At 41.3% G+C, this 18,465-nt stretch overlaps 1 protein-coding gene across 1 annotated transcript in view; it reads left to right on the plus strand.

Annotated features, from left to right (window-relative positions):
* The window catches only part of STOX1 (storkhead box 1), a gene marked incomplete at both ends in the record, with an annotated part of 82,932 nt that overhangs the window by 61,255 nt on the left and 3,212 nt on the right, over nucleotides 1-18,465 (plus strand). The window contains 2 exons of the mRNA XM_082266789.1: nucleotides 9,557-9,709; nucleotides 12,247-14,542. Coding sequence (XP_082122915.1) covers nucleotides 9,557-9,709; nucleotides 12,247-14,542 — 2,449 coding nt within the window. The remainder of the gene's footprint in view (nucleotides 1-9,556; nucleotides 9,710-12,246; nucleotides 14,543-18,465) is intronic.

Genomic DNA, 18,465 nt, shown 5'->3' on the forward strand with positions numbered 1-18,465 from the left:
GGCCTGTTAGTGGGCCCTGAGGACCGGAGTTGAGGACCACTGCCTTATAGTACAGAGTCTTGGGGGCACTCTGCACATGCTCAGTGTAATTTGTTAAGCTGGAGGGTTTCTTTTTTTGGGGGGGGGTGGAAGAGAGTAGAGTGCATGTGATCGGCACAGGGCCAGTCAGCACTGTCCAGACAGAAGGGTCAGGAGTCATGCAGCCTCATAGCAGTCAGAGTAGAATGAAAACTCCTACAAGTTTTAACCAGGCCAGACACTGATAGAAGTCACAAGACTGCTATACACTGCTGATGAGAAAAGGTATTTAGCAGTTTGTTTACTAAAAAAATTGCATGTCCATGCTCTGTACCGTGGGAGACCAGATATAGTGAATGCAGGGTCCTGGGTTTAGTAACACTTTAAATACACGGGAATCTTCCCACTAGAGATATCTGTTTTTTTTAGGACCGGGACATTGTTATTATGAGAAAGCTGACTGTCGGTACGGTACCACGGTTATCTGTAGCTGCAGGCATCACTCCAGTACAACCACTTGAAGCAATATCGGCAAGTTTGTGACAGATACTTCAAAAAAAGCGAATATTGGCCCCACCGATAATTGGTTGATCCCTACTTCCCCACACACTCTCATTTAAGAAAGAAGGTCCTGTGTCCAATGAGTCCAGAAAACTAATATTCTCAATATTAAGGAGACTCTTCTACTTCTCCTCCCCTTTTTCTAGGCACTTGCGCTCACATCTACAAAGGCAGGCCATACATGTTCAATTTTCTTGTACAATTTTATGTTAGATTTACCAAAAACCATATAATATGAGGTCAAAACTAAACACTTTAAATTGTATCCAATTAGGCAGGCCTTAGTTTATACTACATACCATAGTTGAAGGTAAATCTAAAGAAAATTGTATAATGTATGGCCAGCCTTAGTAATGACAAAATATTGTAAAAGGAAGGCTTTACAGAAAGATGGAGCGGTCTAAGCAAAAAGGCCTATTTGTATATTGTGCACTCAGTAGTTCTTCCTTTTTTTTTTTTTTTTGGATTCCTAATGTGCTTTGCTGCAGGATTCTTACTACTTGCACTGCTAAACTCAGCTGACCCCATTGCTCAGAATGTATGTAAATCGCACATTTTTTTTATACATTTTCAAATAGCCAAAAACCTATTCACCAGTTAACTTGTGTTTGGAAACTTCTCATATGTGCTTACAGAAGTATACATTTTAGGCCCCTTTCACACTTGTGCGACTTCAAAGTTGCACGATTTTTACGCAACTTTTTTGCCGCGATTTTGCTGTGAGTTTGACTGGGCTTTTCCTCAACGCATCAAAATCATGGCAAAAGTAATGCAGGGACTACTTTGAAGTCGGTGCGACTTCAAGTCGCACGGATATGAATGGGACTCATTGGAAGTAATGGAGAACGACTTGTCATACGATTTTTGCGGTCCCAAATCGCATGACAAGTCGCACAAGTGTGAAAGGGGCCTAAAGCAGATGGTATTCTTGAAAAACCAAAATGATCCCCCTACAGAGTAACACATAGTTCACAGGTTTATTTAAACCATTTAGGGAAGATGTGGTATTCTGAATAAAATAATTTCACAAAAAAACAACTTGAAACTCCTAGACTAAATAGACATAATGATCTGAATAATATGATAAATATCATAGAAGATAGTTCCCTGTCGTCCTCACAATGCTCCCAAGTGTTGTAGAAGCAGATTTTTGCTAAAGCCAAATTATCCGAATGAACAAGACTGGGATTTTACAAAGGTTTTACTGCACTTGGCAATGGAAATGAGGCATATTGCCATTTCCCCGGTACAAACAAATGTCTGATGACAATAGTGTCCCTTTTCAGAATTGAGTTGGTCCAGTGAACTGAATAATGCCTGGCTGGCTTAGATGTCACTTAGCAAAGTGGATAACGTTACGAATTCCTTTTCTACATATATCATTGAGTTAATGGGGATACGGGTTACCTTGGGTTAAACTTGGCTGTATTGATGAAGTAAAATCTAGAATCGCCAGATTCTAGATTTACGTACAAGTTGAGTTTAAAGCCTCAGTCACATGGGCATACTGCAGTGTACACCTGTGCGAGGGCCATGTTTGTGGCCACACAGGGATGCAGAGGTGTTCTGTGCACCCCTTGCAGGTAGTCCTATTTTTGTCTGCTGGGATGCCGTGGGTGCACAAACACTGCTGCTCCCAATTTGACAGCCATGGGTTTGGGGCTGTTCAACACCTACATAGCTGTCAAATTGGAAACAACGGCTGTATCTGTGTGGCCGCTGCATCCTAATTGACAGTAAAGGGACTGACTGCACAGTAATGCATGGAATGCCTGTGTATCCTAGTGCAGGCCAACACGCATGGGTGTATGCTGTAGTACACTCGTATGAATGAGGTCTCGGGGCAAAATCCTACCTAGCCCTCCACCCTAGCCTCTCAAAACAGCCAGCTGGGCCCCTATCACAGGTTTGCATTTACCCCTTCTGATGGCTGTCTGCAGTCTGGCCTATAAAAATCTAGTGTCTGCCATTCAAGGAGGCAAGTATGTAACTGCAGGGGGTGGGGGGGATGGGGAGTTTGGGGGTTACTTGGAAAGTATTGGGTAGTAATGGATAGTTATAATTTTTTTTTTAAATACTTTAACTGTATGTCAGTGCAAAATAAACAAAATCTGTACAACTCATGCCCGTTTTCGCATTTTTTTTACTTTACTTTTTTTAAATTACTTTTAAATGCTGTAAGCACAAAAAAAACTCATCTGTCCGAAATCCATTTGAGCTTTTACAATCCTGTTTGTGCTGACAACAGATTTTCTTTTCCGAGCTGAAAACCTAATTCACGTTGTCAACTCTGCCTGCTGTACTACAAAACGTCACCAATGCCCACCCCTCTCTGTTCCTCCACACATGCATACAATTTCTACACAACTCTGGACTACATTGCTCCTTTCATTCTTCATTGGTACTGGTAGCAAGACAAGGTATCATGTTAACATACACTAAAATATTTAGTAGTTATTCCAGTTGTGAGTAGAAATGGTCTCTGCCTATCTTTTCCTAGGCCACTTTTTTGGTTTTGCCTATCGGGTGAGTTACCTTTTTTTGCTGCTTTAAGTGCGGTTTTCAAGACATTCCTGTCTCATGGCGGGGAGTATAATATTTCAGGCAGGACATGAGTTCACACAGCTGAGAAGATATCTGAAGTCTGTCTGTCTTTGCCCAGTACAAAGACTTTCCCCTGATTTATACACCTGAGACTGGTAGCTTAGCAACTGCCTGGGATAAAAGGTTCTTGGGGAGTTCTATATAAACAGGCTTTGTTAGAGTTCACAATGGCGGGCTGTAAAACAAAGGTCAGCTGTAATTTAACAAACCTAAGATTTGGCTTGTCAGAAACTTTACATTGGATAAATTGCTTCAGATCCACATGGTTCCTGCATAAAACATTGTAAACATATTTTCTATGTCTGACGCTTAAGCTGGGCGCGCACACAATATATAATATATATACATTTTTTTTTTTTTGGTCAACATAACGGGTTGAACGCAAAGAAAAGTATAGATCGCTGTACGAACACAAGCGTGTGGTGATCTCCCTTGCTGAGTTATGGTGTTCTGACAAGGGGTACTACCTCCCCTGCCAGAAAAACGCTAATCAGCATTTGCTGATTCCTCACGGTTCTTGATCTTTGAAACTCCACGAGGTGAGATCTTGTATGGAGCCCCAGACCAAGGGAGATTGACGAGTTATTTCGCGTTTCTTCCATTTGGGAATAATTGCACCAAATATTGTCACCTTCTCACCAAGCTGCTTGCCGATGGTCTTGTAGCCCATTCCAGCCTTGTGTAGATCTACATCTTGGACAGCTCTTTGGTTTTGGTTTCTTGGCCATGGAGATCGAATTTGATTGCTTCTATGGATAGGTTTCATTTATACAGGTAACAAGTTGAGATTAGGACTGCAGTTGCTTAGTGGGAAGGATTCCCCCCATCTACATCAAATGTGTGGATGGGAGGAATCTGCTCATGAATCCTGTGGGCCGGCTTTAGTAAGTATACGGCGTTGTTTGGAAATTATTTTCTCTGCCTGACATAGCATTTATATTTATGCCCAGTGGAGCCTTCAGAGGGAGCCTGAGCTGTGTGCACCCTATGAGGTGCTCTGCTATATTAGTTGTAGATAATGATCCTCTATCCTCCATGGATACCTTTTGTTAAAGCAAAGCTTTGACCAGGCTATGTACATTTTTAAATATTTATAAGTTGTTGTAAATCTTTAAATCAAGCCATCACTAACTACTGTAGCTGCATGCACTATGGAACAAATCCTGTTTGGCTCACAAGAGGATGTTTTTCAAGTCTCTTCTCTCATCATGTGCACCTGCTCTGTGTTTACATTAGAGATTAGAAAGTGGAACTGAGATGTGCTTAGCACAAAACATATATCTGAATCGAAATAGCTCATGCTGGCTATTTTAACCCCTTCATGATGAAGGGTAAAACATCTTAATGCTTGAGCACATTTTTGCAATTTTGACATATTTGAGGAAAGCTGTACGTATGATTGTAATTGCATAGATTCAGATGAATTTTATATATATATATATATATATATATATATATATATATATATATATATATATAATTTTTATTTTTATTTTTATTTTTATTTTTATTTTTATTATTATTTTTATTATTATTTTTATTATTATTTTTATTATTATTTTTATTATTATTTTTATTATTATTTTTAATCTTACCTAAAATACACTGGCATAGATCAAACAGATAGTGTATTTTCTTTTTCTCTATTTACGAAAGAGAAAAAAACGGATGGGCTATATAGTGACTGATTACTTTTTTTTTTTGGAAAATGTATACTTTGCATAAGAATATACAAAAAACAATACTTTGTTGGGGTACACTCTCCCCTGTACTGCGACGCAGCGCATAAATACACTACATTACAATACTTTTCCGATCATACAAATAAATACATTCATTCTGCGGTACGATGTCTGTGTTGTGCGGAGTAAAGCCCCGTACACACGTACCGATTGTCGGCCGTAAATATTCGGCCGACGGCCGATTGTAGGCTTGTTAGTATGATGCTTCCGACAGCCGACAGCGCATTTTTGGCCGAACAGAATCTGTCGTGCAGGCATTAAAATTTTTGTTGGCCAACACCAGAACGGCCGATTGTTCGCCAGTCAGTACAGATTTCGGCCGACAGACAGCAGATTTGCAAGACTGGGCATGCTCAGAAAAGAAAAAAGACAAGGAAAGTTAACCATCACATGACATCACTTCTGCAGTCGGCTGTTGTTGGCCGACAGAATTCGTGTGCAGTTTTCAACAGACCTGACAGCCCTGAACAAAAGACGGCCGATCGTTCGGCCGACGATCGGTACGTGTGTACGAGGCTTTAGGATACCCCGTGCCATCACATCATGCATGACGTCGCAATACCCCTAAAGCATTAAACTAGAAATCGTATACTTTGCAACTTATCAATAAACATTTAGCTTTTCAAAAAAGCAACAGGTGTGATGGGGGGTGGGAGAGAGGGGTAAGGGGAGGGGAATGAAGTCACAAGCCAAGAGCTTTATTGAATAGACCAAGACACACAAGGGAGAGTGGGGGAAGGGGACATCTTCAGACCTCCTCTTCCTCCATGAGATCCATCAGATTATAGTCTGAGCAGACTGAATCAGTCTGTGACAGTCCTGAATGGACATCCTCTCCCGCTGGTGGATAAGGCGCTTTATGGCGCACCATGAAGTGTCCTTAAAGCAACACAACACCCTCCAGGCGTTGTCAATGTCCTCCTTGGAAAAAGTTCCATGGAAGAGTCCATTCAGCACATCGAAATGTGTGATGGCAGTCTGTGGAACAAAGTCTCTAAGTTCAGGTTCCAAGGCCCTCAACAGGGCTCTGTGCAAAGGGGCACTCCCAGAAAACGTGAAAAGACGTTTCCTCCTGGATGATGCAAAAAGGGCAGTGCCTGTATCTGCAAAAGTTTCTGGCATGCATAAATTTCCTAAGCGGCAACCCCCCTTGGATTGCCATCCATGCCAGATCTTTATGCTTGTTGGTGAGTCCCTTTGAAGAAACATTCCTCCAGACCACTTTGCAGGTGGCTGAAGGGAGGCCTGGAACAGTCTCAACAATGTCCGATGCTCTGATCAACTTTTAGATGGTTTTTGGCTTCCACAAGTTGGGTTTAACTCCATGCAGCCCCTGCTCCTTGATGAACTTGAGTGTCCAAGTAGTACCAAGGAGTGTCCCAGTTGTAGGGAATGGAGCTGTCCCATTTGTCCCATCCAAGGGACCTCCAAAGAGGAAAAAACGGGACATGGAGTTGCTGCCAGAGTCCAAAGTTCTGTCCACTAAAGTCCTGTGGATGCAGTTGCAAGCAAAGAACACCCTCAGTAACGTTGCAATGTCGGGCACGCCCTTACCACCCTTGAGGGGTTCCTTGAACATGACTGACCGATTTTTACTGGGATAGTCAATCAGAGGCTATCACAGCAATCAGGTGATCTGGAAATAGGCCTCCTGGTTCCCGTTTAGTACAAGACCTAGTTCTCTCAGTGAGAGCTCAGTTTCTGTGCTTGAAAATCGGTGTACCTTCAGCACAAACACAGCTGCGCATATATGCATGGAAGACCCACTTTTGTGAGGCTACGTGTATGCATTTGCTCGGCGCAAGGTTATCTTGCTTTTTGGTGTGTGGCATCCTATTGCTGGTACAAATGATTGGACACAAGCCACGTTGGTACATATGTGAAGTGTGGAGCCTGCTCTCTCCTGGTGCTTTCTTGTGTGAACTTTGAAGACAACTCAGTAGTGGCTGCTGTTGCAAGCGTCTCTGAGCGCTTGTTTTACAGGGTCTCTGAGAGCTTGGGTTTTTTTTCTTAATGTTCATAGCCAGGCCTCAGTTCTTCTAGGTCAGACTTGGAATAAAATTTGTATGCTTGATATTCAATCTATATATGTACTGATGTCAATAAATGGGTAGATGTAAATTCATTGTTATAAATATGAAGAAATATTTTGGGAAACTAAATGACTGGCAGTTATCGAAAACCTGTTTGTCAAGTCTAAATTGTTTAGAAAGTAGATGCATTTTAACATGGGTGTATGTTCTACAAGTATTTGGTGTCTGAAAATAGATTTTAGACTTATTGGTATTATAATTGTGTGTATGAGCAACATACAAACCTGTTTACACTACTTGTGCTAGAGGATGACTTATAATGCTGAGATATTCAATCTGCTAGCTCGGCTTTTTTTTTTCTTGCACCCCGACAGCAGACATATTGGCCTCAGGAAACCTTGGTGGGCCTCTCAGTGTAGGGAAATGAAACTCTGTTTTGGATGTCTGGAATCAATGCTGGGGGAAATGAATTTATTACCAAGACAAATGATAATGAACCCAACATAATTCCACGCTCCAGGCACACCGAGCTCTTAATCAAGCACTGCTTATAATTACATTACCAATGTTTTGCATGACCTAGGAAATTTTCTTTAGATCAATAATAAAATGGCCATTTTGGAATTCATGTGCATTCCATTTATTCCAGATTTTTTGCTGTTAGAATTAATTGTTTTAGTATTCTGAAATGTTAGACATAGGTGGGGGTTTGACCATCCTATTTTCCACTGTTCTGTCTCTCAGCAGATTGTTTTGTGAGGAGACCTACATAAGCATTTCTTAAGGTGGTCAGTTATGAGTGGAGAGTGACACCAATGCAAATATTTTGGTACAATCCTTTGACAATCTCTATATGGGGACGTTCTGGGTGATAGCAGGAGTTTGGGAAACCAGCATTTGGAGTGCAGTTAGTAAATGACCTGCAGCAGTGACCTCTTCTTCAACGCAACTGCTGCAACCCTGTTTACAAGCCTTTTTACATGGGAATTTGCCTTTTGCAATGTTTGTAATGTATGGATAGTGCGAATGCTGTGCATAAGGGCATCTATGCTCTACAGAGAAATATTTGGTGTGATCTCGTTGCTTAAAGGCCGCAATTTCTTTTCTTGCATAAAAAAAAAGCTGGATGTGACAGTTCACTGTATTCTAGGAAGGCAAGGCCGATATATCGAGGGCCAATATGCACTTTCCCCGATATATCTGTATCGGCCCCAGAGGTTACCGATATTGCCGATATTAGTGTATGTAAAATCCTAGCATCCACTTTATTAGTGTTTTATATAATGTCCAGTGTGTGTTTTTGTAATCTAATAGTGTGAATTACCTTCGTTACATAGCCGCTTGGCCCTTCTGTGACCCCCCGCTGTCAGTGGGGAAGGAGAGAAGAACAGCAGAGCGGGAGATGTAACGAAGGGATTTCACACTATTCTAATCTAATACCCGGTACTTCTGTGTACACTGCAGAGGGGAGGGGCTGAGATCCTCCTCTGACGGCTATGAGAGGAGAAAACCGCAGAGGGGGAGATTAGCGAGGAGAGCCCGGAGCAGCGATGCAATGAAGGTATTTCCCACTATTCTATTACAAAAACACACACTGGGCATTATATAAAACACTAATAAATTGGATTCTAGAATTGTAATGACACTAAACTAGGTTCACACGGGATTCCTGGCAGGGAGGGAAGGGAAGACTGCACATTACATCTAAAAGACCTAGCCCACATGTTCAGTATCAGATTTGTGTCAAAAATTCTTTATTTTTCAAAACTTTAAATGTACAAAAATATCGGCCGATACCGATATGCAATGGTCAAAATATCTGCAACAGAAAATCAATATCGGTTGATCACCACTGTATTCTATCTGCTAAACGAACAGACTCCAGTTCAGTTCAGTGACACCCTGCCAGAATCGAGCACAGCTAAAAACACAAATGCGGTGTATTACTGTATTTATATATAGCACCAACCGTTTCTTCAGCGCTTTACAATATAAAGAGACAGTGCAGTTACAATAAAAATCAAGGTAAGGATAGGAGGGCCCTGCTCAAAAAAGCTTACAATCTAAAAGAACAGGGTGAGTGATACAAATGCTACATTTAGCCATGCAGCAGCTCTTGCCACACTTCTGGAAATCAATCCACCATTGATTGCTTTCCAGAGGCACTTGGCAGGTGGTGAGGAAGAGCTCTATGAATAGAGGAGGCAGACCTTCATTTATCTGGCTGTCCTCCATTCATCGCTTTTCATTCATGAAGCAATGGTACATCTTCTGTGAATGGAGGAGGGAGCCCTAAGGACATGCATAGTCCTCACTTTTGACGAGGGCCTGTGGCAGGTCCAGCTCTTGTATTCACTCATATACGATTGTAACATTACAGCTGCCAGGGGTTGGCTTTGGATTTCAATACTTCTCTTTAAACATAAGCACTGTCCATGTGCTCCATTTTAAAAATATTTTACTTAAACGTAGGCTTTAAGTTCAGGCAGTATGTGCATGCCTTTTACAAGTTGGACATATGACATAATGTGCCATATTGTTAAATCATAAGGCCCTTTGTGTTGCAGTGTTTTATTCTCTTTCTCTGTCTCATTGCAGGTGATATCTCTCCAGTACAGATGAGCCCCGTGTCTCAGTCTCAGTTCATCCCTCTGGCAGAAGTCTTATGCTGTGCAATATCCGATATGAATGCCGCAGAGATTCTAGTAACACAAGAATCCCTCATGGAGCAGCTGGTAAAACATTACCCAGGTGCTGACCATTTGCTCACTGTGTTTACAATATGTGTAATCCATATCTCGCCCAGAGCAGAAACCCAAATTAAGCTCTCCGTGTTTCATACACAAACCTCTGCATCAGTGTGGATGTATTAGACTACTGCAATTCATGCTTTACCCAATGCCAGGAAAGTGGAAACCATCTTTTTAAAAGAATATGCTCTTTAAACCTGCTGCCATATTTTAGGCTAGTCCATACAAATGGAAACAGTGTATTACTAGATTTTAAACAGTATATGCACTTATATTTAATGGTTTACGTAGCTATACCTGGAAAAGGAGCCAGCGTGAAGTGATCTAGCAGGACCTAATTTTCTGACTAAAGTTTCCCTTTCAAAATGTGTGTAGAATGTGCAGAGCAGAATGCTCAATGTCTCATTTACCCTTGGTCATGAAATCTGATGTCACATGACCCAAGTGCAGAGGCCATATGAGAAACATCTTGTACTTTGTCATTGGTCTTGGTAGCATGCAGTTCAGGCAATGTGTGTGCCTTTTACTTGTTGGACATAATCACATAATGTGCCATAAATTTAAAAAAAAAAAGTACTGGCATCATGTAAGTGGAAGAGTGACACTATCTTTATGGCCATGTGAAAGGAACAGAAATGCAAACCGATGTGCACCCATAACGGAAATATTCATTTTTAGTGGTTTATCCTTTTGATATGCAGATTAAAGCTATATGTGACTTAATTTTTTTATTTGAGGCTACATGTAGTACATGGGGTTAGTACATGTAGATCATCAGTTTACATGTAGTGTAAAATTTATTATCCATGATAAAGAGCGATTCCTAGGGGTCTCAGAAAATGTCTGAGAACTGACTCATGTGTGCCACCATTATGCCAGAATATTATAACATTTGAATTGGTTGGAAGAACTATGTATTTACTTGTTAACTGTTGGTACCCATAGACCAGGATTTCTCAAACTTTTTACTTTTGGCAAAAAGTATGAGATCTCGGGGAACCCCTGAAACAACAAATTTTCAGATCTACAGCTCACACAACATTGGATCTGATCAGCAGGCTGTAGATAAAACAATAATTCACAAACCGCAATAAATAATAGAATAAAAAAATACACACCTCCTTAATGTGAAACTTGGGCTTGCTTTTTTTCTGCACAGATGCTCAATTGCGGTTCGATCTTGAGATAAGTGCACAGGGAGTTGCTTTCCTCCACATGCAGTGCAGGGAAGCTGCTGTTGTAGCATGCCTTTTCACCTTTGATTCTCGCTAGCCTTCCTCTTGTCCATCCCAGGTGATATCACATACAAGAGCCTGGGACAGACAGAGGAGGAATGTTTGGGAACAGTGCAGTAAAGAACCGTATTCTTCCCTGCACCTCTCTGCAAATCCATAGTACACTGGGGTTCAGAGAGAAGTCCCCAGGGGTTGCACCATGAATTGATAATAAAATAGTGACGCTAAACCATGAATCAACCAAGTATATGTGAAATATAGCTATTAGACCAATAAAGTTGATGGAAAAATAAAGAAATATATAGAAGTCTACGTTTTAGTGCTTTTTAAGAAAAGAAATCATATAAAAGTCCTTGTGTAGTGCTTTTAAAAGTATTTCTCAGATGCTTGATGAAAATTTCTTCTGTAAAATTAAGTGTTCTGCACACACCACCACCAAGAGCAGCTCGCCTCCCAGTTTGAGGTCAAATGTGCATGTCTCTTTAAGGGATGTGACCAGATGTAGGCAACTATAAAACCACTCTCTAGATCCGGTTACTCCATATATATGATTCCCACAATTCCACCCATAACACTCAGAGGCAAAACATACAGACCAACTTAGCGCTTTCCATATAAACCACAAATGTATTTAAAAGCTAAGCATAAACCACACTCGCCTATAAAAGTGCATTGACTCTGGTGCACAACGGATAACTCCAATGTACAATTGCTCAGACCACCATAAGGGACATCCCCATTAGAGGCTGCAGCTTGTGGATGGATTGATTGCTTCTGTCCCCTTAAGGATTTTTCTGCTCACTATGGCTTACAGGTACTTTGTGTTCTCCCCTGCCCTACTGTATTGGAAAGATGTCTTGTGTCACTGGCTCCACCCCTTATGCCGTCAGGCCTGGCTGTCCATCCACAAGCTAATGGTGATGCCCCCACAATATGTGGTTTTCACGACTTTCAATTTAAGTCTGCTGGTGGCCAAAAATGATTGAAGCTTGTAGGTCAAAAGAAGCTCATGCACTCTTTAAGCTACAAACTTCAAACGACCCTAACTCTGGTGTGAACAGGCACAATTAAAAACCATGGAATTTTGGATCTTTAGCATTTTGGACCGTAGAGCTACAAACGATTAAGTGTGAATGGGCCTGGGGTTTTTCGTGGCTGTTACTAACCTGCTTCTCTCCTTGATTACTACCACATCTAAACTGTACACACAAATAAGAATGGCATCAGGAGATTACATTTAAAATTGGTGGTTTTGTTTAAAAATGATTTCAATTTTACTAAATGCTGAATATTTATTTTATAGGCATTGCAACACCATCCCAGGAAATTCTCTATTCTACTCTTGGGACTCTAATCAAAGAGCGAAAAATCTTCCACACCGGAGAAGGTTATTTTATTGTCACTCCGCAGACATATTTCATTACTAGAAAGCCACTTTCACACAAGTGTGGTGCAACTGAAGATATTTCTGCCTCTCCACCAACTGTTACCTATCTTGTGAGCATGGAAAGCTGTGCAGACTTAACTAAAGTTAATGTCCCCTCTGTGTCCCACTGCCGTTCTTGTAGCTGCTTCTCTGAAAACTCCACTCAGAACATACTAGGACAGCAGTCAATCAATGAGAGTAATCCAAAAGAACATAAAAGTGTCAAGGATTCAAAGACAGCTGTTCAAAACCAAGCCACCTCCACTTCACGAGACCATCAAACATGTGCTAAGACAAAACCACAACTCTCAATAAAGGAAAAAGAAAAGTGCCATAAGAAATTTGGCATCAGTCTCTTTTGGAGAAATGTTTCTAAAAAAGAGAAATCCAAAAAAGAACTAGCAAGTTTTTCTGCACAGTTTCCACCGGAAGAGTGGCCGGTGAGAGATGAAGATAACTTGGATAATATCCCGCGTGATATAGAACATGAAATTATTAAGCGCATCAATCCAATTCTTACTGTCGACAACTTAATGAAACATACAATGCTAATGCAAAAAATTGAGGAACAGAAAAAGTACTTCAGTAAAGGGACCTCAACAGATATAATCCGAAACAAAAATGGACATAATGGTAAAGGCAGCAATAAGAAGAAAAATGGTAGGATGTCAAAGTACCATAAAAAAGTTCAGGCTAGTAAAGAAAAAGCAAAAAAGGATAGCTCTGTCCAAAGGTCAGCTCTTCATGGGGAGGCTAATGTGGTAAAGAAGTCCTTTCAACAGACCGGTGAAATGGATGACATACTGGTTCCAGACGTCTTCGCTCCAGCTAAAGCAGATGTTAAAAAAAATGAAGTCCTTTATAAAAAGCAAATTAAAAACCCTTTTGAGGGTATTTCTTATAGGGAAAACGGTAACATCAGTGGACACAAATCTGTAAAAGAGATGAAAAGAATCAACTCTGGAAAAAATAGAAAAAATATGCCAAGGTCAAAGTCTTTGGACTGCCCAGGATCAAATGCTGAGGCTGGAACAAGACATTTTAAATGTGAGCGGCCTGTAGACGATTATTATAATGAGGAGCTATTTCAGGATCAGATGGTACCTGTTAATGATAAAGATGATTTGACAGAATATTCTCCTAATTACCCACAGTGCAGTACTCTAAGGATAGATGACAAGTTTAAACAAAATAAAGAGCAGAGTTCTCTGTCTTGTGAGGATGGGGCTCCACTTTTTGGAGACAATCAAACTAATGTGGTTTTACAATCAGACTTGACTTGGGAAAGTGAAAGAGGAACCTCTTATTCATCAGGTCTTTATTGTGGTAAGATTAGCAGTATTCATGGACCTTTACAACGCAGCCAAACAAATCTTTATAGAAACATTAATTCTTCAAAGCATTATGGGCGGTCCTACATTGGTTCGTTAGGGGAAGCAAAATCTGAACAAAGTGGCTATTGTACAGCCAGTGGAGTAACCGTCAAAGATTTACCAAAGTATTCAACACACACTTCTCAGAGAGAAGGAAATCCTGAAAGTGACCAGGCCAGTTACAAAAATGTTGTGGACAATGAGGATGCTTCCTGCTCTTTCTCTATTGAAGATGAACATGTTGGAATATGTCAGAATCTTGAAATTTGCATACAAAATATGAATACACTTAATTGGAATAATGTACGTGATGAAAGCCATAGTGCATCTGAAACTTCTGCAAGCCACTGGGAGCCAAAGAGATCCCCTGTACATCGGTGTACATCTGCTGGTAGCCAACGCCAAGACGATTGCACTCGTTCTGTGTTTTCCTCAAGCTGTTATACTAAACCTGCTCTGCACATCAAAGCAAGCACCAGCCAGTCGTTTTCACACTATCTCTCCAACCATCCTGAGCTGGAGGTTGATACTGCAGAGTCTATTCCACCTCAAGAGCTGGTGGATGGCAGCATATTCGACTACTGCAATTCCAGTGACTGCAATTCCATGGCAGAAACTGTGCAGACATCCATTAAAGGAAGTGATGAGAAACACATAGAGGAGCCGGAGCAGCGACCTGGGGAAATGCAAGCCTGCTATGAGCATACGCTGAAGTTATTTAATGCAACTAGCAGCCCACTGGAGTCCAGCCCTAATGAGAATCATAGCACTACAGGAGACAGTGGAATTGAGTCTCCAAGGTAGGAATTTTTACCTATTAAGTTCAAATCTATCTAATGCCATGTACCTTTTTTTAATTGTAATGGCAAATCCACCTTTAAAATGTTTTCCCAAGTTTATATTATAAAGCACCTTTTTCAGCAACAAAAATGTGCTATTTATAGTCCTTTTTTAAATGAGTTTTTTTTACAGCCCTGACTGAAAGTAAAGCAATCGGTTTGCCATGTAATTAGACATAGCTATTAAGTGTGTGTCTCTAAGAGGTGCTGACAAATACATACTTTACAAGAGTACTGCAAGACCCCCATTCTGTTCTGCTCCAGTGTGAAAACTTTGATACTATTTCAGTCCACCCCTTCCAATGAGGACCCCACTTTCCACACCCGACCAATCTGAGTACTCCCAATTTATCACCACCCTTTGGACTTTCCCCTGAAGCCAGTTTTCAATCCAGGTACTCACCCTATGGTCCATACCTATGTACCTTAATTTGTACAGTAAGCGTTTGTGGGGAACTGTATCAAATGCCTTTTGCAAAGTCCAGATACACTACATCTACAGGCCTTCCTTTATCTAGATGGCAGCTCACTTCTTCATAGAAGGTTAATGGGTTGGTCTGGCAAGAACGATTCTTCATGAATCCATGCTGATTACTACTGATACCATTTTTATTGCTAACATTTTGTATTTAGTCCCTTATCCCCTCCAATAGCTTGCATAAACTTGATGCTGGGCTAACTGGCCTGTAGTTCCCAGTGATATATCTCCGCCCTTTTTTTAAAAAAAAAATATTGGTGCCACGTTTACTTTTCTCCAATCAACTGGTACCATTCCCGTTAGCCTGATCATTGTTTCTAATTTCTAAGGACAGTCCACTTATCACCCAGCTGAGTTCCTTAAGGATCCTTGGGTGTAGGCCGTCTGGTCCTGGTGACTTATGTTAAGTTTTTAGAGTCTAGTTCTGAGTCTGTCTTCTGTTAACTATGAGGGGGCTTCCTGTGACGTGGTATTAACTTAAACATTACAGACTAGGTTACTGTATCCCCCCAATTCTTTTGTGAAGACTGAGGAGAATAACTTATTTAGAACCTCTGCTTTCTCTCTGTCCTTTACAGCCAGATTCCCTTCATCCTTTATGGGCCCAATATGTTCTGGCCTCACTTTCTTAGTATATATGTATATATATGTGTGTGTGTGTGTGTGTGTGTGTGTGTGTGTGTGTGTGTGTATGTATGTATATATGTATATGTATGTATGTGTGTGTATATATATATATATATATATATATATATATATATATATATATATATATATATATATATATATATATATATATATATATATATATATATATATATATATATATATATATATATATATATGAATTTCTCTGGGTTTTTCTTACTCTATGTGCCTTTTGTGTTCTATCTTGGCCACCTTGATTGCTCTCTTACGTTTCTTATTGCATTCTTTGTAGTGTCAAAATGCAGCCAATGACCGTTCTGCTTTGTATTTCTTGAATGCTTTTTATTTTGTTTTTGTATGCATTTTTACTTATTCTCCCGATCACTGCGGTTAAGGGAATACCCCTTATTGGTTGCCAGCCAATCCTGAGCTGTCAAACCAAGTTTCTGAAATTCCCACAAAATTGAAATCCTCCTCATACATTAGCAGCTCCAGTTCTCCCATCTTGTTAGCCAGACTTCTAGCATTAGTATACAAACCACTTCATTTTGTCCAGTCGCAAACTATACCCTTATTAGGTATTATGAGGCTGCGTTTTGGATTTGTCAACTTGCCTATCTTGGGTTTTAGATCTCTGGTCACCCTACCATTAATGCCCCCAATATTGCCTGCTGAACCTTTTTCCCCGCTGGCTAACTCTACATCTGGAAACTTCCGCAGCCCCCCCCCCCACCCCATCATTTAGTTTAAAAGTTCCTCTAACTTCTCGCCGCAGCCCTGCACTGTCCTCCTCTGCCCCTCCCCGTCTGTCTGCTTGTGTCAGTGCCCCCCCACCCCTTCTCTCCTGCTGCTCTCATATTTAATATAAAATCATCCCATCCCCTCTGTAATGTAACAATTAGTATCCCTGTGTCTGTGTTATACAAAAAATATGCTGATCTCAGAGCGGCTCTTGGTGATCATGTGACTGCTTGTCTCTCTTGCTCTCTCCCTCTCCTCCCTGGCTGATGTCAGCGGCAGTGCTCGGCCCCACCCACTGAAGCTGTCAGCCGGGCAGAGGAGAAAGCTGAGGAGTCAGCTGAGAGCAGGGAGTCGCTCCGATATAGGTAGAGATTGGCATATTTTTTCTATAACACAGGCACAGGAACACTTATTGTTATATTACAGATGAGGTGGGATGATTTTATATCTGTGACTTAACAACCACTTTAATAAAATTAACATGTGCACTAGATGGGCAACAATGATTACCTCCAAAACGGGAATGGTTTTACAGGTGAAAGCCACTGGCATTTTTTTCCCCCCCTACCCCTCTTTTCTGACACTTTCACTAGTTTTGCATTTGGCTGGGGTCAGTGTCATTACTGGTAGCAGGAGGCCATAACTGGACCCTATAGAGGTTGCGCAGACAGTCCAACTCCTTCAGGATGGCACATCAATACGGCAGAAGGTTTGCTGTGTCTCCCAGCACAGTCTCCAGAGCATGGAGGGGATTCCAGGAGACAGGCAGTTACTCTAGGAGTGCCGTAGAAGGTCCCTAACCCATCAGCAGGACCAGCAACTGCTACTTTATGCAAAGAGGATCAGGATGAGCACTGCCAGAGCCCTACAAATTGACCTCCAGCAGGCCCCTGGTGTGAATATCTCTGACCTAACAATCAGAAGCCGATTTCATGAGGGTGACCTGAGGCCCCGAGGTCCTGTAGTGGGCCCTGTGCTCACTACCCAGCCCCATGGAGCTTGAATGGCATTTGCCATTGAACACACACCCTGTGCTTTTCACAGATGAGAGCAGGTTCACCCTGAGCACATGTGACAGACATAAAAAGGGTCTGGAGAAGCTCTGGAGAATGTTATGCTGCCTGTAACATCATTCAGCATGACTGATTTGGTGGTGGGTCAGTGATGGGTCTAGGGAGGCATATCCATGGAGGGACGAACAGACCTCTACAGGCTAGACAATGGCACTATGACTGCCATTAGATATTGGGATGAAATCCTTGGACCCGTTGTCAGACCGTACAGTGGGTCCTGGGTTCCTCCTGGTGTACGGCAATGCCCAGGCCTCATGTGGTGAGAGTATGCAGCCAGTTAGAGGATGAAGGACTTGATGCCATTGAATGGCCCCACACCTAAATCCGATCGAACACCTCTGGGACATTGTTTGGTCCATCTGACGCTGTCAGATTGCACCTCAGTCTGTTCAGGAGCGCAGTGATGCCCTGGTCCAGATCTGGGAGGAGATACCTTAGGACACCATCCGTCGTCTCATTAGGAGCATGCCCCGACATTGTCAGGCATGCATACAAGCATGTGGGGGCCATACAAACTACGGTGTACCATTTTGAGTTGCTGCAATGAAATTTCAGCAAAATGGACTAGCCTGCTGCATCATTTTTTCACTTTGATTTTCGGGTTATATTTGAATTCAGTCCTCTGCAGGTTAATGATTTTCATTTCCATTAAACAATGTGGCATCCTTTCGTTCCTAACACATTACCCAGTCCATATCGGTATAGATATCCAGCATCATATTTTTCCCCATGTGATGTGTTTTCAAAGTGTTCCTTTAAATTTTTTTGAGCAGTGTTTTTTTCTGAAAGCAGAGGTCCTTAAGAATAAAAAGACGAGCTGAATTTGTTTTCATGTCGTACAATCTCTGAACTTTTTTTTTTTGTATAAAATAAAAATGAGATTGCATTTTCCTGCATAAACTCAGGACTATGGTCATACACATACTTTCTGTGGTAAGATTAAT

This window comes from Pelophylax lessonae (genome assembly GCF_965119305.1).
Source record: "Pelophylax lessonae genome assembly, chromosome: 9".
NCBI classification, from domain to species: domain Eukaryota; kingdom Metazoa; phylum Chordata; class Amphibia; order Anura; family Ranidae; genus Pelophylax; species Pelophylax lessonae.